The sequence below is a fragment of the Crinia signifera genome, chromosome 12 (assembly GCF_055691185.1).
Source record: "Crinia signifera chromosome 12, ASM5569118v1, whole genome shotgun sequence".
In the NCBI taxonomy this organism is placed as follows: domain Eukaryota; kingdom Metazoa; phylum Chordata; class Amphibia; order Anura; family Myobatrachidae; genus Crinia; species Crinia signifera.
In genome coordinates this window covers 29,521,700-29,549,615 of record NC_139228.1, presented here as the reverse complement: position 1 = coordinate 29,549,615, position 27,916 = coordinate 29,521,700, and the positions used below count along the sequence as shown (strand labels likewise).

Here is a 27,916-nt window from a genome sequence, read left to right as displayed (position 1 = left end):
CTCTTATGCACGTGCCCAGACTGGATGTTGCCTGGAAACCACAGTCATACACTAGAACTGCAGTACAACAAAAATGTAGCAGGTGTGGTTGTATATAGTAGGAAACAGATGCAATAAAGTTTTCATTTAGTTTATTTGAATATTGTAATCTGACCTGTAGGAGCAGTGCAGTCAGATGAAGTAGCATTAGAAAAATAAATAGAACACATTTAAATTATTAAAGGAGGAAAGCAAAATGCAAAACCAAGTTTCAAACATGAAATATTCCTTAAGGAGAGTTACAGAACTCAGGGGTAGATTTATTAAGCTCGGTGAAGTGACAAGTGGTTTTTATCACCAGCCAATCAGCTCCTACCTGTCGTTTTTCAAACCAAGCCTGTAACTCCACAGCTAGCTGATTGGCCGGTGATAAAAAAAAACAGCCACTTTATCACTTCACCGTGCTTAATAAATCTGCCCCAGAGGGGTAAATGGATCTATCCCCATAAAGAACGTTATATGCAAGGTGAGAATGCTCCAGCCAATCAGCTCCAATATGTAAATTGACTGTGGCTGATTTGCTGGAGCATAATCACCTTGCATAGAATGTTCTTTATGGGGATACTGTAGATCCCACTTCTGAGCACTGGGGTAAATGTATGAAGCTTGGGGAACATCCTGGGCAGACTAGTTATATCACACTTATGACACAACACATGTGCCTGGCCAGAACGTTGGACCATATGAGTTTGCATAGTAACCACTGCTGAACTTTTACCAGGATGGATAATAAATACCTTTAGAGAGAATTAGACATCAAACAATATCATGAACATACATGAGTGCATTAAACAGTACGTTCTAGTTTTAGATTGGTAACTGTTCACCCACCAGTATATTTAAAAGGAGCAGAAACGGTTAGAAAAACAATAAGCGCCCCTTTAGGTTTACTGATCACTGTGCTGGAGATGGTTAGACTAGGATAACAATGACTGGCACCCCATTACAATGGTCATCTATGACATCAGAGGGAAATACTTTAGTCATATATCGATCAGACAGCACTCCTATACATTACCAATCCTGTTCCACGCTAGAATATTTGGTGTTCAGAGCACTACATCCATAGCTGTAGTAAGAGTATTCTGATCCGCAATCCCCTCATATAGTGCGACAGAAGTTCTGGGTCAGACTGTCAGTTTAATGCATATTAATAGAAAAGGGTGGATTAGATTAGGGAGACTATGAACTTGCCGTTATAAATAACCCCATCACACTGGCTGTGATGGTTCTCTGCAGACAGAAAAAGCAGTAATATACCAGGTCACTGTACAGCCCTTTCACAAGCGGGAGGAAGTGGCTGGTGGCATATACACTAAGTGCAGGGTCATCAGTCTTACAGCCAGTCTCCTAGCGTTCAGTTGGTCATGTCTGGAATCTCTTTCTGCATGAAATACATGATGGCACTGGCTACTTTATCAGGTCCAATGTTATATACTGGATGTGTAGGTTTCTGTCAGAGGGAAAAAAAAAGTTTAGATAATTCAGAATTCTTCCAATAGATGTGGGTGAATATATACTGTACTACACCCCCTCCTGTAGCCCAGGCCTGTGCTAATGAGCAGCAGCTGGCTTACTTATTTGAAGTGTAACGGGTCCTACACACACACACACATGTGATTTTTGGCTATTTTCTAAGCAATTAGACTAAATTGCTCAGTACAAAATTGCTGTGTGTGTGTGTGTGGGACCATTAGGGATTACGATGCCCTGCATGTCGCTATCACCAGGCTGGATATTTCAAAGCACACATCACTGGATCACTCAGCACAAAGCTGCCATAGCACCTTGTGTAGGCCCTATTAGACTGGGTACATGCTGGGAGAAATATCTGCAGATCAACTAATATTTGTAATGGGTAGAGACTAGATCACCTTTGGTTTTGTTTACGGGATGTGATGTACGGTGAGGGCGGTAGTTGTTAGATGTCCTCAACGTTTTTTATTTTATCTGTAATTCACGTAGGTGTAGGTAATTTTATTTTAGCTGCATTGTACGCTCGCTTCGCTAGTCACAGATTTATATCCCCCCGTCCAGGTATACGTGGACCCAGTGCATGATGGGAAAATTGACAAAACTGAAGTGTAACCAGACACTACCGTCAGTAATATTTCAGTATAAGCAGGACATTACAATGAGGCCTAGACATACAAAATGTTGGTGCAAGAAGTGCCCTAAATCTTTTAAATCACAACACACTAGAGTATCAGTTTTTTGCACTGCATCTGTAGGCCAATTTTTTTTTTTATGGAGAAAAAAAAGTATTAAGTTTATTGTTTAGCCTCCTTAGCGTCTAAATGTTTTATGACTGGAAGCCACAAGGACTGATTTTGCCTATTACATTGACCATCAATAAATTGAATTCATCTCTGACCACACCAACCCAGGCATCCAGTGCAAGTGCTCCAAGAAATGCCATTTGGAAACACAGACCTAGTACACAAAATGCATGTAAACATATCCGTGTACTTTCACACACTGAAAGCAGCCATTTTGCGGGTTGAAGTCATGATACAATATTTACTCCTAAATGACTAGTGACATCAGTAATTTTTAGCCAACCAATCATAAATATTATCTATCAACAAAATGGCTGCCTCTCCTGTGCTTCGGTGACTAATTCAATGAACGGTACTTGTGGACAATCACGGCTCCCACGATGTCCATCGCATTGCATGCGATTTTTAACAGAAATGCATCCAAATGCATTGAAATTAGTATCAAACATGTTCAATGGCCCCCAACTGTCATTTTTCAGGCTGTACCAACCCCACTATCAACGCAAACCCGAAGCGTGGCCGCAAGGGGCGGCAGTACACGTCCTACAACCTTTTCATTCCCCCACTATCCACGTCGGCGTGGAGTTGAGAATAGAAAGTGTGGCGAGCGCAGCTAGCCACTGAGTCCGAAGCGTGGCGAGCCCCGCGAGGGGACACTGATACCTTCACAGGTATACGTGTCCTCGCGGGCTTCACAGGTGTCCGCGCGGCTCGCCACGCTTCGGGCTCGGTGGCTTGCTGCGCTCGCCACACTTTCTATTCTCAACTCCATGCCGACGTGGATAGTGGGGGTATGAAAAGGTCGTAGGATGCGTACCGCCACCGCCGCTCGCCACGCTTCGGGTTCGCATTGATAGTGGGTGTGGTACAGCCTGAAAAATGACATTTGGGGGCCATTGAACATGTTTGATACTAATTTCAATGCATTTCTGTTAAAAATCGCATGCGATTGCATGCTATTTAAAAAAAAAAAAAAATGCATAAAAACGGCAAAAATCGCATGCCACTACATGTGCCATACGATGGGAGCCGTGAAAGTCCACAAGTACCCAATGAACTGTGGAATGTTCTCCCGATATGGCTGGGGCAGGGCAGGGGGGGTCATTTACAAGAAGTAGAACACATAGTATGCCGCTGTACATACTGTCTTTGTACATACAAGTAGCATTATAGTACAACATGTTGCAGCAAATCTATTACTTTTCTATAGCGCTAGGTTGGTACCAACATGTCACCTGCCATGCTGACATCACATCATACCAAGCAAGACCATGCCATGGGCTATACACAGGCTGTATAAGGAAAGAGAAGCAGCGGTCTTCCTGACCTATGTGAACTTGCAGCCACACTACTATGGACTAGAACCTAATAGATATAACAACTCACCAATAAATTCTCTGGTACTCCAATAACGGTTTCATGGAGGATTTCACCACTGCCGAAATGCTGTGCTATAGACAGCCCACTCAGGCAGTAACAAGTATGGTAGAAGTCTCTTGACCTTTTATAAACATAAAAAAAGTACATAAATATAGCGAAATAAGTCCATCTGAATAAGATCTAGTTAACTTGGCATGACTTACTTTCCAGGTTTATCTAATAACCCACCGCTAGGACACTGGCAGCACAGGAGAATGTATTCTTGCAGAGCTTCCTGGTTAAACATCCAGTTTGTATGGCTAAGAGCCGGATCCCCTGCAAAAGTCATTGAGTCAAAGTCTAAACATTAGCCGCATGTATTCGCTTACGCCTTCAAGGGTCATAGATTAGTTTTATTTTACAATTTAGGAATATTTCCCACCCCAGGGCTCTTTACTGATCCCCTTTGATTGTGAACACTATTGTAATGGGCCTACAAGCGTTCTGAGCGCAGCTACTTCGTTCAGATCGCTCGGTCTCTCTCAGCACACAATGCTGCAGAGCGCCGTGTGCTGAGCGAAGTGTCAGGGTTCTCCATTGAACACTGGCCCCAACCATATAAAAACCTGGGTGCAGGTTATTTATCACCACCAGATTCAGACCAGGGGGGCCACGCATTTAAATCGATGTGTAATCTACACACACACACAGCGATTTACAGGCATTTTCTGAGCGATTTAGTAAAATCACTCAGAAAATGCCAGAATATTGGCCTACATTTAGGGCCCATAACCTGTGTGTAACTGCCAAGCTGCTGCTGTAACCATGAGTGGGAGGTCTTTCAATGCTGCCCCTGATTGGCTAGCAGTTACCCTACGCGGCCAGAGGGGATAGGCCACCCGTTCCTTAGTAACCGCAGATAGCTCAGGGCTTCTACACATTCACACAGCTTATCCTATTCACTACCGTGGTTAGGCATCGTGGTAAATGCTATCGGAGATAACTCATGTCCTTACCTTCTGCATACAAGGTTCTATGAAGGAGAGGCATTAAACCAGCTTGCCAAAAGGAATAGCAGCCATCCACCAGCTTATTGCAGCGGCCTTGAAATCCACCTTCAAATCTCATCTGTCTAAATGCAACCCATCGCTTAAAGAAAAATAAAAATATGTCAGCAACCAAGATAGCACTACAGAAATCCTATACTAAACTGATAGTATAGATATACATCCATTACAAGCACAACTCCCTGTGCCAAACAAAAAATAAATAGATCTATGTATAAATATTGTATTGTAAGTGCAATATAGCAACAATTTCCATCATGTACAGATGCAGCCTCTGCCATTCAGGCAGGGGCTGGCGCATTCGCCAGCCCCCGCCGGAAGGGGTTCCGCGCGCACGAGACGCACATGCATCTCCTTCAACCAGAGCTCTCCTCCTCCCTGAAGCAGAGGAGACTGGCATGGTTCGCGCCTCAGCCTGCACGTTAACTGGGATGCGCGTCCCAGCCAGATGGAGCGCCGGCTCACCAGAGGGAGCGGTCTGGTGAGCCCTGGCACTGGAGTTAGAGGAAAGAAAAGAATGCCTCTTGCTGGTGCACCTAAGAATTTAACTCATAATATATAACGTTTATTGGGTATATGTTAAAAATTTATAGCGAAATAAAACCAAGACATACAAAAATCACAAACATTTAATAAAGAGGGGAAGTATTCCCCTGACTCAGTGTGACCCCCAAGTTCCCAGTATCCCCTGTGTATAGGTGTTTCTAAACAGTATGCAGCCGCGAAGAGAGTAAAGTGCTCTCAGGTGGAGAGAACTGATGATACAGACTTTCTCCTATTGTTTACTGTAACGGTGAGAGTGACAGTTTTCGTACTAAGAGGACTAGCGGTACAGTCGCTCTCGTGTAATAGACGGGACGAATACCCGTCCAGGGCCGTCCTCTAATGCTCGTACCGAGAGGATTAGCGGTATAGTCGCTCTCGCGTAGTGGAAGCGTTTTACAGCGAAGCGTACGCTGACCGACTAACACACTCAGTGTGTTCTAAATCCCCCTCTTCCCCTCCCCACATACAATGTTTATATTCTGATTTGTACCGCAGCGCGATTATAGTCACCGGTCCACACCGTGACTACACGTTAGTCTGGCGCCAGACTTGACGTTCCTTGAGCTGTCTGGATGAACGAGGCAAGTGCTAGTCTGCACACCTCTAACGTAGTTCACCAGCGCTCAAACCTGAGAAGTGAGAGTGACTGCCTGCAGCCGCACGGCAGCAACACCAGAGGACGGCCCTGGACGGGTGTTCGCCTCATCCACTACGCGAGAGCGACTATACCGCTAATCCTCTCGGTACGAGCATTAGAGGACGGCCCTGGACGGGTATTCGTCCCGTCTATTACACGAGAGCGACTGTACCGCTAGTCCTCTTAGTACGAAAACTGTCACTCTCACCGTTACAGTAAACAATAGGAGAAAGTCTGTATCATCAGTTCTCTCCACCTGAGAGCACTTTACTCTCTTCGCGGCTGCATACTGTTTAGAAACACCTATACACAGGGGATACTGGGAACTTGGGGGTCACACTGAGTCAGGGGAATACTTCCCCTCTTTATTAAATGTTTGTGATTTTTGTATGTCTTGGTTTTATTTCGCTATAAATTTTTAACATATACCCAATAAACGGTATATATTATGAGTTAAATTCTTAGGTGCACCAGCAAGAGGCATTCTTTTCTTTCCTCTAACTCTTGTAATTCCTAATGCCTAAGGTAGCACACCCTCATTTACTGGATGAATTACTGTAAAAATTATTGGTAATCAGGAGGGTCCTCTTATGAAAATTAATTTAGATACCTATCTGTGCGATTGACATATCTCCCCCCCAACTTTGTCGAGCCCTGGCACTGAGCGAGAGGCGCTCCATCTGTAAGTAGAACATTGTATTAACTAACCCATTGAAAGTTACTGTTATTTGTGTCCCCCATACAGACTTTCCCCTTTCTTTTGAATTATCTTACCAGCGGTCAGCGGCGCTAGGCCCATTACTCTGGAAATCATTTGTGGTACTAGAAATAACTAACGCTGTACACACTGGGTAATACATAAGTAAAATACACAATACTAATATTGCTAATGCATCGCAGAACATCGGCCAGTGTGTATGCACAGTATCATTAACTATGCGTGCGGTTTGTTAATGCTACCGTCATCTGTACATATAGCTCAATCAGACAATATAATGTATGGAGCGGATGATGTAACTGACAGACAGACATGGTGAACGATACCAGTCAGTGTGTATATAGTACTCCCGCAGCACTGCTGATACAGTTAGAAATAGGAAAGGTAAATGTAATGGAAGTCCATTATCCAGTTATCAGGATACACAGTGTAAATAATGCTGCAGGTGTTCCCCAAAGTTTAATAGTATGTACTCAAAAGGTGGGAAATGCAAAGAGAGAACTCTTTCTTACCCCTTTTACACCAGAGCCTCGACACGGGTTATTACTGCTCCACACCATGCCGGGGCTTGGTGTAAATGGGGCAAAAAAAAAACGCAAATGCTCAGGGTCGGACATGGGGCATCCCCTACGTCAGGGGCCTTGTAAATGTGAAACCTGGGTTGTCTGACCCCGGGACTCTTTTCCACCAATAGTGGAGCCCATGCCTCCGGACCGCATCGTCCCGCGTACAGCCTGCATAGTACTGCAGACAGCAGCGGGGACTGGGAGGAGATGAATGGATGCCTGTTTTTTTTTGTTTTTTTTTTTTTAACCTGTGGGGACCAGTGTGATTGTCTCTAGGCAGTCAGAAGTTTTGGTATTTGTTTCCTAGAACAGTCACAATCGCGGGCATCGTGTACCTTAAAGTTAAAGTACACGATGCCCGCGATTGACCAGATTTCCTTTGAAATCAGGTCCATTTTACCGTCAAAAGGCAAAATCGGGGGCATCGCGACGGTCGCGGCCATTAACATGGCCCCCGACGCGATGGCCGCGATTTTGCCATAGGCTTCAATGTTAAAATATTTTTTAACATTGAAATCGGGAGCATCGCGTCGGTCTTGTGCCATTATAATGGCACAAGATGAGATGGACTTGATTAAGTCCATCTCACATAGGAAACAATGTGAAATGGGCCAATATGACCCATTTCACATTGTATATGGCCCCGTCGTCACCCCACGATTGACGCCAACCCGAATCGTGGCGAGCGCAGCGAGCCCGCGAGGGGCGGCGGTGCGCTTCCTCTGACCTTTTTATACCCCTACTATCCACGTCGGCGTGGAGTTGAGAATATAAAGAGCCCGAAGCGTGGCGAGCGTACGCGTATACTGTGAAGTTATACGCGCCCCCTCGCTGCGCTCGCCACGCTTTATATTCTCAACTCCACGCCGACGTGGATAGTAGGGGTATGAAAAGGTCGGAGGACGGGCAGGCTGCGCTCGCCACACTTCGGGTTGGCGTCAATCGTGGGGTGGCGGCGTTGAGGGGGTAAAATTGGGGGTCTGGGGAATATTTTACATTGAATCCAATGTAAAATAGGGTCCCAGGGACCCTATTCACATTTGATTCAATGTAAAAATCGGGTCGGTCGCATCGCATGCGATGCGACCGACGCAATTTTTCCGACACGACCACCCCGATGCAAATTGGGGTGGCCATGCTAGGAAACAAGTACCAAAGTTTTATCATTTCTGGTGCTGGAAAGGTCGTGACCTCACTCTCTACCCACTGTAATCCCTGTGGCCCCTGACGTCCTTGAAGAAAGAGATTTAACAGGTAAGACATAAATCTCATTTTTATATGGGGGCCAATAAGTTTTTTTTTCCTGTAGTGGCCAATGGTGTGCCTTGCCAATTTTAAATTCTTATTTAGTGTGTCACAAGGTAAAGAGGTTAAAAATCACTGCACTAGGGCATGGAGGGAGAACAGAATAGTGTGCTGAGCACAGCGAAGCACCGTGACCGAAGCATTGCGAGCGCAGCGGTAAACTTAGACGGTGTCCAAGTCCACATTCGGTAAAAAAAACATGGACGTACCTTTATACCAAGAACCATGGCAAATGCAACCTGTTGCTGTCCAGCTGTTGTAAAACTACACATCCCAGCATGCCCTGATAGTTGTAGCATTCCCTAATCGCAAAACTATGGCAATGCATGCTGGGATGTGTAGTTTCACAACAGCTAGAGTGCCAAAGGTTTGCCAGCCCCCAAGAATATAGACCAAGCTTATAATGTATGCTGCACAGATGGGTGAACTCAGACCCTTTAATGCAGGGCATCAGGGAAATAGCTGGATCTAAAGCCAACACTCACCAGCAAGCTCTTTAAATCTAATAGATGCATCCGCTTCAAAATGACTAATGCTGCCAATCCACAAAACGTATAGCCACCGTGTGCTTCCATGCCTGGGACGCCACCAATGCCACCTTCCCAAAGCTGGCACCTGCAATAACAATCTGTGTTACATCTAGTGGAGATGCAGGGGCATGTGTTACTAAAATATAAGTGAGTGTGTGTGTAAACACGTAATTGTAAGCACTGGCCCAAACACAAAACCTCCTCCCAGTACCTCATCGATCACACCCATGTGAAGCACCTGTGAAGTGTTTGCCAGGATACGTGGGAATTAACAGTCTTTCCCATAAGACAGCAGTCTCCCAGAGAAGGAATTATTATTAGTAGGGAGGTAGTCAGTCCTGTCCAGCTAGTTATAAAGTCTGGACAAGCCTATTCAATGTGGCCATTTTCTGATGGCTTTTCTGCTGATACAAATTTGACTTCAATGAAATCTGCTGTAAATAGTTGCAAACAGCCGCATTTTCAACTAAAACCGTGGATCGCGGAGTAAATAGTCAATCCACGTTTCTTTCCAACCACGCCAATTTTTCTGACAATTGAAAAGTCAACACTTTAATTGAATAGTTTTAATGTAAATATACCGAAAATTGTCAAAAAGTGCTGATGTTCCCAACTGTCGGAAACATCAGCACAGATTCAATACCCCCTTAAGGCACCTCATCCACTACTGCAGGGGTGGTCAAACCTGTCCTCAAGATCTACCAACGGTGCATGTTTTCCAGGCAACCTGTGGATCTATAGTAGGAAAGAATGCAGCTGGTTTGAAAATGTGACAGTTAGTAATGACTACAGCTGTGCACCAGCTAGGGGATCTGGGAAATGTGACAGTTAGTAATGACTACAGCTCTGCACCAGATAGGCGATTTGGAAAACGTGGACCGTTGGTAGATCTCGAGGACCAGTTTGGCCACCCCTGCACTACTGCAAGGTATCCCAAGCATTACCTCTCGTACGATACCCTGCCAACTCATCCGGTACATTGCATGCAGCCTTTATTTATTAGATGTATCATGAGAGAGTCACGGCTGCAGGAACCAATAGAACAGCCTGTTGATGCAGCCGGTTATATCTGCGATTGCGATGCGCATTGGAACGCGACTCACATCGCAATTACAGGAAAAGGACACGCAATGCGACATTTCTGACAAATTGTTACGGATCACATAAAAAGTGACATCACCCTATTGGACAGGGCATGCAGTCTCCCTTCACAACAGATTAGTACAGACTACCCTGTTTATGACATACCAAAAATAATATATAGTGTGTGTGCGTTCTAAATGATGTCTTTGCATGTTTAATCAATTAACCCTCAATGCACTAGATCTGTACATTGGTATATATGGGGATTATAAACTGCATAATAACAGGACTCCTGATTACATGCATACACTGTAACCAGTATCACATAGATATATATATATATATATATATATATATCTATCTGCATCTTAAGGAAACACAATCTATGTCCATACCTGGCAATCCATTCGGCAGTGCCATCAAACAGCCTGGGGGTCATAATATTGGTCAATGATGCCACAGAGGCAGCACAATAAGCACTCCTAGAGTAAAAATATAAACCAGGCTATTAGAACAAATAGCAATCAAATTAAACATCAAGTGATCAATAACAGACACACACAACACTGGCTGGAAGCAGGACAGATACAAGAGGAGCCCAGACACTACATCAGGAACACTGTGTAGTAACATCTTGGGTGCCTAGTATCAGCTCTGTCTAACATTGCTGGGAACCATTCAATTGTGGAAGAAACAGACGGAATCTGCTTTGAGCGGATTTCTTGGCAGAAGATCGCTGCAGGGTTTGGTCTTGCAGACGAGTGAAAAGAACCTTTATGGGATTAAAGCCGTGTGTAGGAGCTACTCAGTGCACAGGCCAGGAATGTGCAGGGGGCGAGTGTTACAGAGGAGACAGGTTGTGCAGAACCACATGGCTAAGAATGGTCACCAAGGTGAACTGGAATGGATTTCTATTTATTAACTTAATAGAAAAAAGTAATCAAATATATATGTTTTATTATAGTGCCTTTATAAGGATATAGATTTTTCAAAGCGTAGATCAAGATAGGTGGTCTATATACAATTTAGCCATTTATAATGTAAAATGTTAAATTATTGAACACTGTTAAGGCCCATACACACTGGGCGATTTTGAGCTGAAAGCCGCTCAAAAAAGCAGGTGTGAGTGGCTTTCAGCTCAAAGCCGCCCAGTGTGTATGCCCCAGCGATGAGCGCTGCTGCGCGCTCCCGCATCATCACCGGGAAAGCCGTTCATCTGCTGGTAATACTAGCAAAGCCCCCCCGCTGACCAGGTTGGGCAGGGGGAAAGTGTGTATGCACTGAGCGGCTTTCCCCTCAGCGATGGCGGCGGTCATCACTGTCCATACACACTGAGCATAATTGCCCAGTGTGTATGGACCTTTACTTGAATGAAAAGCCACAATGAGGATCCAGAAAGTCACCATTTACAGGAAGCAACAGGTGTTTAAAATCGGCAGCATCTGAGGTGGTAGCTGTCAGTCTGCAGAACATGCTCAATCCCCCCCCCAAAGGCTGTCCGTTCCGCACAAACATTCTAGTTCAAGAGAAAATTATTTTTATAAAGCAATTTAAAGTGCATCACATCTGACCTGACATCCACTTCTCCACCAAAGTGCATGTTGAAAGAGCCGTCAGGTTTTTTTAATGAGTAGAGAAATTCCTGCAGTTTTTCTCTGTTAAAACAAAAGCAACGTTTCTGTAGGAGCAAAAATTACTGTAAGACGGAAAGGGGAGGGGGTGGGGGCGACATTAGGGGTCACACTCATATGGCTCAAGGATCAGGTGATGCCCTCCCCACATTCCATATAGTGAGCTGCACAGAGACACAGAAAATCATTGTAGTCAAGATCTCTTAAGCTGGGTACACACCTATAGATTTATCTGCTCAGTCTGTCTGGTGGGAACAAAAATCTAAATCTAGTGATGTGTGGAAAGCAGACAATGGCCATTCAGGCTAAAGCTGGGTACACATATGTACAATTTCATTTTTCTTGCGACCGTTCGATCGACCGAATACACGTTCGGCCGTCCAAAACATACGACCGTTCTGCGCGTACACATATGTACAATTTTACTTGCGACGTCCGATGTACTCCCGTCCAAACAATCGCAAGAAGAAGTATATGAGAGACCCTGTAACCCTTTGCCTGCTGTTTTAACTAATGTGTGTTTAATGCCTCACTGCCCAACACTTTAGAGGCATCACTTTAAGACATTAATCAATGTTGAAGTTTTAATAGTGTGTTATGGTGCCCTGCAAAGAGCTTCCAGCACACTCTATTAAAACTTCAACATTGATTAATGTCTTAAAGTGATGCCTCTAAAGTGTTGGGCAGTGAGGCATTAAACACACATTAGTTAAAACAGCAGGCAAAGGGTTACAGGGTCTCTCATAATGCAGCATACCACCGTGCTTTGTCAAACTGTCAAGCATATCGATCGAACATGCGTACACACTTCACTTTTGTTCCGATATGGAGCCGTCCTGTCGGATGAAATATTAAGCAGCAAAGAACCTTCGACCGACCGACCAAGAGCGTTTTTGGCCGTTTATCGATCGCACAGCAGCAATTGGGACAGCGTACACACCTATACAATTGAACGGCCGTTTGCCCCCAGATTGGAAGAACGGCCCGACGATTGTATATATGTGTACCTAGCTTAATACGTTAAATCCATTTGATTTAACAAATTTATCCAAACAATCGTTTTTGTGCATTTTCCAGCATTTGGGAGCAAATGGTTGATTGTCATACATTCCCGAATTTTGATCCCACCAGACAGATTGGACGGACAAATCTGTCAGTGTGTAATCAGCTTAAGGCAGGTGAGAGGATGAAATCAGACTATGGGGGAAATTTACCAAGATTTGTATTCTACGTCACATGTGATGTTGCTATGGGAAACCAATCAGACCATGTTTACTATCCCCTAGAGGGTGCTAAATAAATAAGTAGATTCTGATTGGTTGGCCATAGCAACATCACATGTGAAGTAGAATACACAGCTTAGTAAATTGCCCTCTATAAGTCACAGAACAAGGTAAATACCTGATGCATTAACTGCATTTTAATGCCATCCCATTACCCATCTATGCAGCCCTGTATATATTACTGATAAACAAATGTGTAGGTTTTCTAGTTACATTCTAAATAAAAAAAAAAAAAAAACTGGTCCTGTCTAATATATACTGCTGACAGCATCACTAATTTACTATAAGGAAAATGGCATTTTTAACTTTGATGAACAAATGGTACCACCTGTAATGTCACCACCTAGCCTGCTGGGCACGCCTACAGTCAGGGCTATTTTTGTGCAGGCTCTAGCAGGAACTGTGGCCCTTATTCTAGTTTACTCTGACAAAATATTTCTTAGATGGACAAAACCATGTGCACTGCAGGTGAGGCAGGTGTTACTTGTGCAGAGATAATTAGATTTGGGTGGGGTTTTACACCTGCCTCCCTTGCAGTGCTCATGGTTTTGTCCATCTAAGAAATATTTTGTCAGAAAGAGTGAACTAGAATAAGGGCCACAGTTCCTGCTAGAGCCTGCACAAAAATAGCCCTGCCTACAGTTAACCCCACTATGTAAAGAATAATACTATGCTCAACAAGCCACACAACCTTATGTCAATTCCATGGGAAGCAGTTACTAAGAAGCTTTCTGTGCAATTTGCAGATTTCTCGAAAAACCTTCCAGTCGCATTTGCCTTCAATAATAACACACTGTAAGCGATGGAGTTTGCTATCACAAACCATAACTACGCGTAGTAATATCGAAGCAGTGCGAAAACCGGCGCTCGCATTTCCATACAACACACATACCTATTTATGACGCTGTAGGCTTCTTCTGTCCCGATGGTGCATAGAGCATTAACAGCAGCATACGTGGGTGCAAGATGAGCCTGCTGGCTGGGGCCACCAGCAAAACCCCCACTAGAAGTCTGGCAATGTTCAAGAAACTGGCAAATGCTATAGCGGACAGACAGACGAGATTGGGCTTTAAAACCAACCAATCAAGATATAACAACAAAAAAAAAAAAACAACTTGTGTGGTTACTTCATAAACAAACTCCAGATATTCATGTTGATCTGTGTCTACCTTGAGAGCAGCACATGGGGGAGTTGTTATATTGAAATACTAGATTTCTATTCAATATGTAAACGATATGCTATCACTATTCACTTTAATAAGTCCAAGTTAACATCGGCTCTTGTACAATGTGACAAAAAATATACTCACTTTGATGCCACAGATTCAGGAATGGGTTCATCTAGTAAAGTCAGACTATGTACAATCCAATAGCATAGCCAGGGACGGCTGGCATCTAGGCACTTAAAAAAACAAAAACATGTTGGATGTAGTTGGTGCGTTTAAGCCGCAATATTCCCACTGTAATAGAACCTCATGCAGACCTTCCCATTGTCTTCCTGGTGCTTGTGTCGACCTTCAGTGGTCGATTTAAATAGGGTCGACATATTGAATGTGCCCTGATCAAAAAATCACCTGAATGATTTTTAATAAGATACTTATCTTTCTGGTAAAACGGATGACTTGAGCCTGACTTTCCGCCAGTGTTTTTGGAATCCAATTCAGTTACTGCATCAGCCCACACAGAACATTAAATATTGTGAACCACAGAATTGCATCGCTTACTTTTTTGTTCCCATTAAATTGCATGTATTACCTCATAGGAATCAGACAATTGCTGTAGTCCTTTCCGTAGGTAGTGAGAGTGGAGCTCCCTCTCCAGGCGGAGTCTGGAAACCACAAAAATAATGGTGTATATATATTGAGAGCGAGAGAGAGTTAAATAACATTATCAGTTCAGGTCTGTGGGCACACTACCATCAACAAATGTGGCTTCACTCAGATTGTAAAACAAAATGTCATTGCTTTCTTTTTTAAATAACTTCCCTGTGACTTTTAGAACTATCGGAGAGTAGATTTCAACCCAATGTGGGGTTGATGAATGAACAGGCGTTTCCCTACTCACTACATGCGTGCACAGCAATACAAGATACAGATGTTCCCCCCCCTTGGTACGACTACAATTACTCCCACTTTAGCATCACTCACTCAATGACTTCTCGGCTGTTCCTGACTGCAGTGAAGATGGCGCCCACAGAACTCTCCACTTTTTTCTGTCAACAGAGGAGTAAAAAAAAATCATCATTACAGGACGGCAGTCAGCCAAATATGCATATAAAGTAGTGCGCACAGAGGCAAATAAGACACTGATATGGAACACACTGGGACAATGCACACAAATACTACATTCAAATATAAAAAAATTCCCTTCTGAACACAGGCAAGATGAGAGCACCGATACAATATACACCCTGTGCTGTGTGCGGCTAAACCAGTCGTTACTGGGCTCGACCAGCGCGGAAACAAATTGCGGTACTTGTTTCCTAGCACGGCGCCCATCGCATACCATAAGCCATACAATATTATGCAATGCGATGTTGCGCGATGGCACCAGATGGTATATGATTTTAAATTGTATAACATTGCATTGTATGCCATATACAATGGTATACGATTTTAAATTGTATAAGCACCCTAATGGGTGCTTATTAATTATATAAGCCCTGTAATGGGTGCTTACAATGTTAAAATTACACCCACGCCACCCCCAGTACCAACGCCAACCCGAAGCGTGGTGAGCGCAGCGAGCCCGCGAGGGGCGGCGGTACGCGTCCTCCGACCTTTTAATACCCCCACTATCCATGCCGGCGTGGAGTTGACTTTAGATAGTGTGGCGACTGCAGCGAGCCCGAAGCGTGGTGTGCGATAAGACAATTATATACGGCCCAAAGAAAGAGGGGATGTAGTCAAAAATGACAATGTCAATATTCATAATGCCGACATCAAAGTTGACACTTGATAAAGCTGGAAGCAGGTAAGTCACCATATACAATATAAGCACGGTCAGCGCATTATCCCCTCAGTACTGCAGGCAACAGACACTAGCTAGGTCTGTACAGTAGCAGAAATGTCTGATCGAGAGCTTAAACTATTGTCTAGCGTGAATATCGTTAACGATGTGCAATCCCACGCATTGTTGGGGGCCCCTCCCATCTACTGAACATGCAAGTCAATTTGGCTATAGTATGTTCAGGTCCCCTTGGTGTCACTGAACGTCATTGTTATCGTTCAGTGTGTGCACTCAATATCGGCCACCCGCGGCCAATATCATAATAAACCTATATCAGCTGCGGCCAGGGTTGCCCAATGTGTATGGGGCTTTACACATGGCTGGTGTCCCTTTAATGCTTGCCAGGTGTGTGGCTTTCAGCCAGGGCTTCTGTAATACAGATGCTAAGGAAGCATTTGTTGTTGGCTCATGTGAACAGAGCATCCATCCACCTTGCGGGGAGCCATGGGCTGGTATTCGGACAGCTCACAGAATATGTCTAGACAGACAATAGGACGATAAGCAGCAGGTCGCCATTGACAAAAGGTCCTCACAAGCAATGGCCGACATGAGTGTTCATGCTCTACCATCACGCATGGACTGGGAATACTGAAGTGCGCTGAAAGCAGCAGAAGGAGTAACCTGGCCTGAAACATGGCGAGTGGCGAGCCACGAAGGGTACGTGCATCACTAATTGGGGGCCCCCGTGCTCTGGTGTCCACACGGACGGCAAAAAAAAAAAACAACCTGAAAATCTTATATCAACCTTTTCATATGTAGATCTTTTTTACGTCGACATATTGCTTGCATCGACCTAGAGCATGTCACCCTTTTGTTAATTCCGAGCCTTTGTCATAGTCGGCCTAGTGCATGTCTGCCATCGGCCGTCTACCTAGACATTGTCTGTGACCTATAAACCTGTATTAAGAGAATAGTATCTCAAGTAAAATAATGTGTAAGCTCCTTTCTGGTGTGGTTTGGTGGTATGGTGTGGTAGTATGGGGTGGTGTGGTAGTATGGTGTGGTGTGGTAGTATAGTGTGGTAGTATGGGGTGGTGTGGTAGTATGGTGTGGTAGTATGGTGTGGTACGGTAGTATGGTGTGGTGTGGTGGTATGGGGTGGTGCGGTGGTATGGGGTGGTGCGGTGGTATGGGGTGGTGCGGTGGTATGGGGTGGTGCGGTGGTATGGGGTGGTGCGGTGGTATGGGGTGGTGCGGTGGTATGGTGATAATGAATGATAACCAGATGATTGTGGGAATGAGAAGCTGATAACTTTGATAGGAGGTTGACAAGCGAAGGTCAACATGCACCAAGGTTGACACCTCTGCAGGTTGACAGGGTCATTAGGTTGACACATGCACTCGCTTGTTTTGTGCCGACAGGCGATATTTCATGCCCTACCATCCATAAGGGGTGACAGGAGAATAAAATAGTGTGCCAAGCGTAGCTAAGGCACCGTGCCCAAAGTGCTATGAGCTATGCGAGGGAACACGGTGCAATGCTACGGTGTACATGTCGACATTCGGGACAAAAAAAGTGGCCATGTCGACCTAACCCAATGTCGAACTTCAGAGGTGTCAACATTGGTGCATGTCGACCTTCCTCTTGTTGATTAAAGACCCATACCCTACACTTTCCCTACTCTAAAAGGGGCATTACAATTGGGTGTGAGTTACATAACTCGTGGCAGTGAGTACTTTGGAGTGAATTCGGGCTGTGAAGGGGGTGGGGGGCAAGATACATCACTTTTGCTGACAATAAGAAGCTAAGGTGACAGCAACTCGGACCCTTTGCATCTAATTGGCCATACCCTGTAAGATGCCTCTGGTGTTCAGCAACATCTTCGCCTTGCTAGCAGATTCTGGGCGAGATGTCTCAATCACCAGCGATGTTTACCACTCTTCTAAAGCGTTGGGATCAATGCCTGCAGCGATTCAGTTATTTTTGCAATCTGTCCTGCAGCTAACATGCATGTGGGGAAATAAATTGTGTTGTGAGGAATTTAATTGTTTTTACAGAACAGCACCATGTGCCTAGGGTGGCCAACTGGGTTACCAACCCCGGGATTATGACGGGCAGCGTCTGAGCGGGTGCTCAGATGCTGCCCGGCTTCTCCCCTCTCGGGCAGTGCGGCTCTGTGCAGCGTGATGACAGCGCAGGCCACACAGCAGCACAGCCCGCCACATCCCGGGCGTGCTGCCGTCCCCTCTCCAACAGCCCGCCCACTCACCCTGGCTACATCGCCCGCCTCCATCGCCAACCCGCACATGTAAGTACATATGTGGGACAGCCGGGGCGGCTTTTTTATTTTTATTAGGGAAGCCAATCCCGGGATCATGGTAATGGGCATTTTTCAAACCCGAATTCCAGGACTGAAAAAAATGCTTTGGGATTGGCATCCCTACATGATCCCCTTATGCCCCTTTCACATTCTTATTATGTTGCTCCCGTATATAGCTATTTAACCCTTTAAGTGCAAACCTCTGGGATGTGCAAAATATCTGTTAAAAATGGCAGCGTTGCTCACATTTGTTATATAAATTCAAATAAAAAAACGTGTACAAAAAAAAAAAAAAAGATGACATTTCCTATATATAAAAAGGTAAACATTACAGGTCATTATGATGAATAAAAAAATGTTTGCTTAACAATCTTCACACCAATTTTGACAAATTCACTCAAAGGGTTAAAAACAAGAATTTTTTTGGAATGCAGCCATATCCCATATTGGGCGGGTTGGGATCGTTTGGTCTACAGCAGGCATGTCCAACGTTGGCCCTCCAGATGTTGTGAAACTACACATCCCAGCATGCTTTGCAATAGTTTTAGCATTCTCTAATAGCAAAACTGCAGCAAAGCATGCTGGGATGTGTAGTTTCACAACATCTGGAGGGCCAACGTTGGACATGCCTGGTCTACAGTATGTTGGTCGACAAGCATTAGGCCGACATGGGTCTAGGTGAACATGGGGTTTTTCACTGTTTTTGTACCCGAATGTCGACACAGTCGACATGGACACAGTTTGAAGTGCACCGCGTCGCTCACTATGCTTTGCGCACGGTGCCTCGCTGCATCGGCACCCTGTTTTATTCTCCCACCACCCCCTAGTGGATGGTCGGGCATGAAATACTGCCTGTCGGCTCAAAAAACAGTGAAAAACCCCAAGTCGACCTTTTGACTGTCGACCTAATCACCTAGAACCCATGTCGACCTAATGGCGTCAACCCAATGCTTGTCAACCAGCATACTGTAGACCAAAGGACCGTATCCATATTGGGCTCAATTCAATTAAAAACAGGGAAACCGCAGTTATATCAACTTGCAAGAAAAACAAACAATTTACAGCAGCAATACCATGGAAAATAAGCTTTTGTTTGTTCTCTCCTTAATTTGATTCATAATTCTGAAGATTTTTCAGCATCATACAACTACCATGGCAACCACAGTGGCATTATTAAGCGAGCAGAGGTTTTCAAAAGCACATCAGACCTGTGTTTTCCCTGTGACACGCTCCCCTTCTGCCTTTGCTTGGGATTTACACTTGCAGACATGAGCAGTATATTTTAAACAGAGTATTTCAATTTTGGGGACAACTATACGTGAATGGAAGAATGCGGACATCATCATGCCGAAAACCGATTTGTTTTAGAGTTTTAACTAGGTTATTATTGACATGAAACAAGATGCTTTCAGATCATGTTAAAATGCATCCACAATAAAAATGAACTAATATTAGAACAGGTTTCACATCCCCCAAAGCTACAAACTGACTACTTCAATGACTATCAGTTGCATACTATAAAAAAAAGTATACAGGATGTGCTATTGACATTGTGGGCCTTATTCTGATCAGTGCGGCCGGATCCGAATATGCGGCCAGGACCGTACGTGCGAAACCCCGCCTTCCATACGGATCGCCAACTCCGTCCGTACACGGTAAGAAGCTGGCCGAACGGACCGCACGTGTATTTTTCGTGGAATACACCTCCTCCATCTCAGGGAACCTCCCCCATCATTCGATGGTCGCAGACCATCGAATGCAGGACCGAGTTGTCCACCAGCTCCCGCAACCTCAGACCACACGGACATTTTTCCGTGCAAAAGCAGGATCTGGGCGGGCAGCTGACATCCGGCGATGTCATATGTCCACCCCCTACACGTGCGTCACGGCCGCATTACCATACATACGCCCAGCGTTTGCATGGGAACGCCCATGAAACGCGGGGCGTATGCATATGGTAATGAGCCCAAACAGCCCTTCACGCCCCTCTCCACCCCCTGTTTGGAGTATTCACATATCATGCGGGATTTGGCCGTACGCCCCGCTCGCACATGCGCAGACACAAAACATCGGCGGCACGAACGCACGCGGATATTACCGCACCAACCAGAATAAGGGCCTGTATGTGGAACTGCTGCTTTTATGACCTATACCAATGACGACCTGTCTTATCTCTATCATATGCAGCAGGAGTCCACCCATTGGTGGGTTAGCCATCGATCATCACTATCGATGGTACCATTGATGGCTAACCCCAATGGTGTGAAACATCTGCAAGGGAACCATTGATAGTTTCACCCATCGATTGTCACCCTTGCCAGGGGGCGAAGTAAAAAACATTTGGTAGCGCTGTATCATTTATGGTAGGAAACCATCTGGTTCTCCCCCTCAATGAAAATAAAAAATTGTTATTGCTCATATGCCATCAATATTTCAAATCAATGGCCATACCTAGCCCACCCACCCTAATGGAAGAGTACCCCAGAGCAAGTTTAGCGGGAAGAGTTTGCACAACCCCACCTTGTGACTGGCAAAAAGTGTCACAAGTAACTAATACCCCTTTCACATCGCAACTAATTACCAGGTACAAGCTGGTTTCTGGCCGGCTCGACCCGGTAATTAGTGCGATGTGAATGGGGTTACCATGCCCCGCAAACGGAAAGCAACACGGCAATTACTGTAGAACCGGTTTAAAAAGCAGCGTTCTTACCAGTTTGTTGCCGTGTCGCTGCACAGTGTGAACAGGTTATACAGGTCATTTCCTGTTTACACTATGGAGGCGCTGCCTCCTCCTCCACCCCCACCCCCGATGATGCGCCGACTCCCCGCCACACCCCCAGGTGAAGTCAGCGAACCAGCAATACGATTGGTTCGCTGAGGGGATGTTAACATCCCAAAATGCAGGGTCCTGCCGGGACTGAATGGGTGCGACCCTGCATTTTAAAATGTGAAAGCAGTATAATTTGTATCAATGGTTTTCACATGCCCAAGTGCACCAGCAGGTACACAGGTGTAATTATTACTCATGGACACATTGGTCAGGTCCACCCCCCCCGAACAGGAGCACAAGTGTAGTCATTATTCATGGACACATTAGTCAGTGTCCCGTCCCCCCGACAGGAGCACAAGTGTAGTCATTGCTCACTGACACATTAGTCAGCACCCCCCCCCCCTGACAGGAGCACAAGTGTAGTCATTACTCACTGACACATTAGTCAGCACCCCCCCCCCCCCCGACAGGAGCACAAGTGTAGTCATTGCTCACTGACACATTAGTCAGTGTCCCGTCCCCCCGACAGGAGCACAAGTGTAGTCATTGCTCACTGACACATTAGTCAGTTCCCCCCCGACAGGAGCACAAGTGTAGTCATTGCTCACTGACACATTAGTCAGTTCCCCCCCGACAGGAGCACAAGTGTAGTCATTGCTCACTGACACATTAGTCAGTTCCCCCCCGACAGGAGCACAAGTGTAGTCATTGCTCACTGACACATTAGTCAGTTCCCCCCCGACAGGAGCACAAGTGTAGTCATTGCTCACTGACACATTAGTCAGTTCTCCCCCGACAGGAGCAGAAGTGTAGTCATTGCTCACTGACACATTAGTCAGTTCCCCCCCGACAGGAGCACAAGTGTAGTCATTGCTCACTGACACATTAGTCAGTTCCCCCCCGACAGGAGCACAAGTGTAGTCATTGCTCACTGACACATTAGTCAGCCCCCCCCCCCCCCCCTGACAGGAGCACAAGTGTAGTCATTGCTCACTGACACATTAGTCAGGTCCCCCCGACAGGAGCACAAGTGTAGTCATTGCTCACTGACACATTAGTCAGTGTCCCCCCCCCCCCCCCGACAGGAGCACAAGTGTAGTCATTGCTCACTGACACATTAGTCAGTCTCCCCCCCCCCCCCCCCCGACAGGAGCACAAGTGTAGTCATTGCTCACTGACACATTAGTCAGTCTCCCCCCCCCCCCCCGACAGGAGCACAAGTGTAGTCATTGCTCACTGACACATTAGTCAGTTCACCCCCCGACAGGAGCACAAGTGTAGTCATTGCTCACTGACACATTAGTCAGCCCCCCCCCCCCCCCCTGACAGGAGCACAAGTGTAGTCATTGCTCACTGACACATTAGTCAGGTCCCCCCCGACAGGAGCACAAGTGTAGTCATTGCTCACTGACACATTAGTCAGCCCCCCCCCCCCCTGACAGGAGCACAAGTGTAGTCATTACTCACTGACACATTAGTCAGGTCCCCCCCCCCCTGACAGGAGCACAAGTGTAGTCATTACTCACTGACACATTAGTCAGTTCACCCCCGACAGGAGCACAAGTGTAGTCGTTGCTCACTGACACACTAGTCAGTTCACCCCCTGGCAGGTGCACAGGTTCTGTGCATACCTGGGAACATTAGCTTTTTGGGGTCCAGAGAACCGGGTATGAGAAACTATAAAGCAGAAGTCATGATCAGCAGGTAGTGGTTACTTTTAGTGGAAGAATTACACTTTCTGTACGTACATAAGTACACGGGGCCGGCCTCCGGCTACTGAGCTAGGGAATGAATGGCCAGGAACCCACCACCGCCTCCATTGAGAAGTTGTGGGGTCAGGGGGAAGTTACAAAGAACCCCCTCAACAACGCGGCTGCCGCCCGAGACGTGTCAGGCTGGCGACTGGTACCTGCTCTGTTGAGGTCTCCGTGCGAATGGAGTCATCCTGTAGCCGCTCCCGGGCATGGTCCTCTCGCGAACACCGCAGCACTTCCCCAGCCTCCGCCATGTCTGGCTGCAGCACGCCCACTGACAGAGCTGCCATCTACGGCGGCCCGGCGGGCTCACTATGCCATACTCCGCGAACGGGGACACGCCCACCCGGCAGGGAGAGGCCCGGGCGTAGGGAGCCTATAATTACATATATTCTTCAATCCCTCGCTGCCTGTCACTTAATGTTATCTTCTCTGTCACAGAATACGTGTAATACATAGTTATCCTGCCTCGTATGGTGCTCATGTTTATGTTGCACATAGGGGGAGATGTATCAAACATGGAGAGAGATAAAGTAGCAACCAGTCAGTTCCTCACTGCCCTGTTGCAGACTGAATAATAAAAAAAAAAGACAGACGTTGATTGGTTGCTACTTATCTCTCCATTTTATAACCCTCCAAGGCTTGATAAATCTCCCCCTTAGTTCCTATGGCAACAGACAGTAATCGAGGAGGCTTTGCGGTGTCACATATATTTAAAAGCCTACTTACGCAGGGCCGGCGCCACCACTAGGCAGCTCTAGGCATTTGCCTAGGGCGACGGCACCTGGAGGGCGGCAGTTCGCCCTCACCCCCAGCATTAAGCGAACGGTACCTGTGAAAAAACGTGCGGGAAGCGCTAGTTATTTTCTATTCACTGTAGGGACCCCGCCGGCCGCGGCCAGCTTACACATAATAACAGCGCCGCAGGTTCCCCCGGCGGCACGGACACCCCTGCACGCACCAGCGCTCAGCAGGGAGGCCGGGGACGCACGTTTTTTTGTCTTTTTTATACACTGGATACTGTATGGAATACAGTATTAATATTTAACAGTACAGATGGTCCATAGTATAGGCTGTTTCAAACATTTAAATAAGATAAGTGGTCAGGAAAAGGTTAAACATATCATTATAAATAAATACACAAACATAATAGAACCAGTGCTGCACTTTCTAAATTCACAATCTCCCACTATATTGTAAAGCTCCTGTCTCTTCCTCCTGGCAGCTGCTCTCTGGTCCATTGCAATGTTTGAGGGCTCAGATCTACACATACAGTAAATGTGGTACAAAAATCTGGTACACTGGGCATGAGCAGCATCTCTGCTCTGTCCCTTACACTTGATGATGTGGTGGCAGCTCTATTGATCATATTACATACCAATGCTATTGTTGTCATAATTTAAGGCACTTGCCAAGAGGAGGGGGCAAGGGCGTAACTACCAAAGGTGCAGGGGGTGCAGCTGCTATGGGGCCCAGAGCTTAGAGCATGGGTCCTCAAACTGCGGCCCTCCAGATGTTGTGAAACTACAAATCCCAGCATGCCTTGCCACAGTTTTGCTATAAGGGAGTGTTAAAACTGTGGCAAGGCATGCTGGGATTTGTAGTTTCACAACATCTGGAGGGCCGCAGTTTGAGGACCCATGGCTTAGAGGGTCACACTTTGCCTGTCAAATTATCATGTGCTGTATACATTTTTCAGAATTAGGTGAAAAATAGGGGCCCTTACAAACTTTTGCTATGGGGCCCATAACTATGTAGTTCCGCCACTGGGAGGGGGGTTTCCGGGCAACCAGAAACCCCCCCTGCGTTTGACTATGACATGTGATACCTTTACAACTCCCCACTGGAAAGCAGCCGGGCTCCCTGGCAGCTAGGATACATCATACAGTATGCCGTCCTTTTGTATACAATATATTGTATGTGATCCCATTTACTGACCTGGGGAACGATGTATCCTTGGTTCGGCAGTGACAATCTCCAGGATCAATGCGTATGGGACCACGCATCGGATCGGAAGTAAAATTTTACAGAATTTATTGGGCCGATGGTTCCAAATTGTGTAGGAAAGGGCCAAATTGCACTGATGTATGGGGCCCTTTAGGAGTGTTCATCTATAAAGGTAGGCTAGATGTATTCGTTTGTCCCTAATAAAAATGACACACTGGACTAGTTAATTCATAGATAGCAATTTCTATACTATTTCAAGGCCCCTGTGTAAATTCCTATCTGCTGGACAGACGTTTTATCTGGCAGCATCGGAAACTGCAGATATGGGGGCCCATTTATCATTTAATATTTGCGGCTAAGGGGGGTATTCAATGTCAGGGTCACGGCAGTCGAGCTTGCTCGACCGCCGTGACCCAGTCCCGTTCTCGGTCAGCTCGACCGAGAACACGCAGGCGGGATTCAATGTCCCGCCTGCCGGGGAGCGAAAAGGGGGCGTGGCCGCGAGTTGCGGCCGGGAAGAGGCGAGCTGCAGCCTGCAGCTCGTCACTTCCCGGCCATTCTCGGCAGAACGAGCCCGACAGCTAGTGATGTCGGGCTCGTTCTGCCGAGATACCCTGCTCAATGCTGTCGGGGAAGACAGCATTGAATAGGGCCCGGCGGGCATCTCCCCGATGGGAGGTGCTCGCCGGAGATTGAATATCCCCCTAAATCTGCAAATATTAAGTATCACCTGAATGTATCAGGAGGAACCGCAGCAGGAATCTGCAATCCCTGCTGCGATCCGTCCTGCACCGGCCACCATAGGTGCCGATTCTGTGGGTGCTCAAGGGCCTGAGCACCCACGGAAATTGATGAGCACCCACAGGCCCGAGTCCCGCTGCTGGGCTGCCATATTAACTTGCTAATTTGCGGCTGCAGCACCCACATTGCCGGACCCGCCACCTGGGAAACAGTATGCCAGGTTCTGTCCGCGGAGTACCTGCACTGTGGGGGCATTTATGTATGTGGAACTCTGTTGCCGTAATTTGAATTTTGGAAACAAATGTGCTCCGTAATATAAATTGGTATTATTTTGTGGCCACACCCCTTCCCCATGAAGCCACTCCTCTATATTTTTGGCTTGAGCACCCACCAATAAAAACATCAATCGGCTCCTATGCCGGCCACATCCCCCTTTCGGAAGTCTTGTCCCTGCATGTACAGGATGATACATCCCCCTGATAGGATAGGATTCATTATATATGTGATCCTTAATAAATGGGACCCATGGTGGACATACACTGTGAGATCACATTTGCCAGACGCCGCCTTCTGCATTTCCTTATATAGTTCAGCATTTCCATTGTGCTTTACAATTGGAATCAACAGTGAAGGTGCTTGCAAGCTTACAATCATATTGTCTGTCATTTTTTAAATTGAGTGTATTGTTTGTTTTTTCTTATTATATTTGATGGGCAACCAAATCAAACAAAAAAAGGAAGAAACGCCAATGAAAATAAAAATAAAATGTATGCATAAACCAAAAAAAAACAAAAAACAAACAAACAAAAAAATAAGTTTCTAGGGTTTATTTACTAAGATAGGAGTTCTGTTGTAGATGGGATGTTCCTATGGGCAACCAATCAAATTCTATTATCTTCTAAAAGGTGGTACATAAATAAGAAATACATTCTGATTGGTTGCTGTGGGCAACATCCCATTTTTCAATAGAAGGCCATACACACCGATATTGTTCACAATATCGTTCAGAAAGCCCTTTCTTAATACGTCCAGTATATTCAGTATGTCTTTAGACCATGTGGGGGGGGGGGGGGGGGGGTTATTGGTAAAAAATGATGCAAGCATGCAAGGAACACACAAAATCCTGATTGCACTGATGCTCTAATAAACATATAATACAATGACAGCCCAAGCACAGTCAAGGCTACAGTAAGTCAACATAGCTGATACACTGTTTCCATTGACTTTAAAAACCTGAGTTTTTGCTCCAAGGAAAAGGGTCCAGAAAAAAACATAACATTGGATTCAATGACCTGGGAATCCAACGCACATAGCTTACAGGGTTGGTACCAGGAAGGACCTAGGTAACAGAAGCGGATTTTCCACATGGCAACCTAGGCAGGGGCGTGGCCTAACAGGGCCCCAGCCACCACACTGAACAGCACAGTGTGCAGTGTAAACAGCTCCAACCCGGTAATACTCCAAGTTGGCTCCTTGGCGGGAATACAACATTGTGCACCAAAATTCTGGAAAGAGGAACTAAACTATAACAATAGTAAATGTCAAAATGCTCCTGATATACAGTTATCATTCCTTTAATGTATGATCTGTCAGCGCTTTCATGTACACTGTAGAACATATCCCGCTTGTTGCCTGGGAGATACAGTAAGTGACTATTACTTGTGTAAAGGTCAGGCTATTTTTATGTATTATATCTGCGTGTTTTATTACATTTTGTACTAATATATTTTCCATGTAATAATGGTGTATAACAATGTTGGGATTTGCTTTTTATTTGTAACTTACTCTATAGCTAACGAGCATAATAATGCTGAAGAGGTGAGTGATACATACCAGAGACATTTATCACTAGTTTCTTTTAATTAATTGGTAACATAAAAAAACTGATTGCAATAGTTGTAACCAAACAATATTATACAGCTTTCATATACTATCTGTTTCTTGTGGTTTACATATTTGTTGTAAGACATTTGCATAGAACAGGGTATGCTGGGCCATGAATGGCATGAAGGATCCTTGAGTCTGATTTAAGGTGGCCATACACATCAGTGACGTGCGGTGAGGTTAGAGAGGCATTAGCTTGGTGGAGTCAACGCCAACGGCTCTGTGGGGAGCACTGGGTCTGGGTTGCTTCTGCGCTGACAGGCAGGTGTGGGAGCTGCCACCTTCATAAGCAGCAGAGACCCTCAGAGCAGCTCTTGCCTGTCAAGGCAGAAGCAACCAGGACCCAGCGCTCCCCACAGAGCCTGTTGGTGCTGGCTCCACGAAGCCACAACCATATTACACTTAATATGTGATCTATAATAATTAGGCCCCATGGTGTCACAGATATGCTATACTATAGGGTCTCCCAGCACATACCCTCAGCCAGCCCTGCCAAGTCTACTGCAG

The 27,916-nt window shown here is 45.8% G+C and overlaps 1 protein-coding gene across 1 annotated transcript; it reads right to left on the bottom strand.

Moving 5' to 3' along the window:
• Nucleotides 1-116: 116 nt before the first annotated feature.
• Nucleotides 117-23,160, bottom strand: FNTB (farnesyltransferase, CAAX box, subunit beta). Its single transcript, XM_083166684.1, has 12 exons — nt 22,993-23,160; nt 15,191-15,255; nt 14,799-14,871; nt 14,354-14,445; nt 13,936-14,082; nt 11,701-11,784; nt 10,525-10,611; nt 9,002-9,131; nt 4,694-4,826; nt 3,902-4,013; nt 3,705-3,819; nt 117-1,492 (listed from the first exon to the last, which is right to left on the bottom strand). The coding sequence occupies exons 1-12, from the start codon at nt 23,125-23,127 to the stop codon at nt 1,397-1,399; spliced, it is 1,269 nt and encodes a 422-aa protein (XP_083022810.1). The 5' UTR covers nt 23,128-23,160; the 3' UTR covers nt 117-1,396.
• Nucleotides 23,161-27,916: the final 4,756 nt, after the last annotated feature.

Coding starts and splice junctions, on each gene's coding strand:
- FNTB (XM_083166684.1), bottom strand. CDS start 23,127: ATGGCAGCTCTGTCAGTGGGCGTGCTGCAGCCAGACATGGCGGAGGCT. Junction 14,872..15,190: donor AACAGCCGAGAAGTCATTGA/GTGAGTGATGCT, acceptor TGTGGTTTCCAG/ACTCCGCCTGGAGAGGGAGC. Junction 4,014..4,693: donor TAGAACCTTGTATGCAGAAG/GTAAGGACATGA, acceptor TGACTTTTGCAG/GGGATCCGGCTCTTAGCCAT.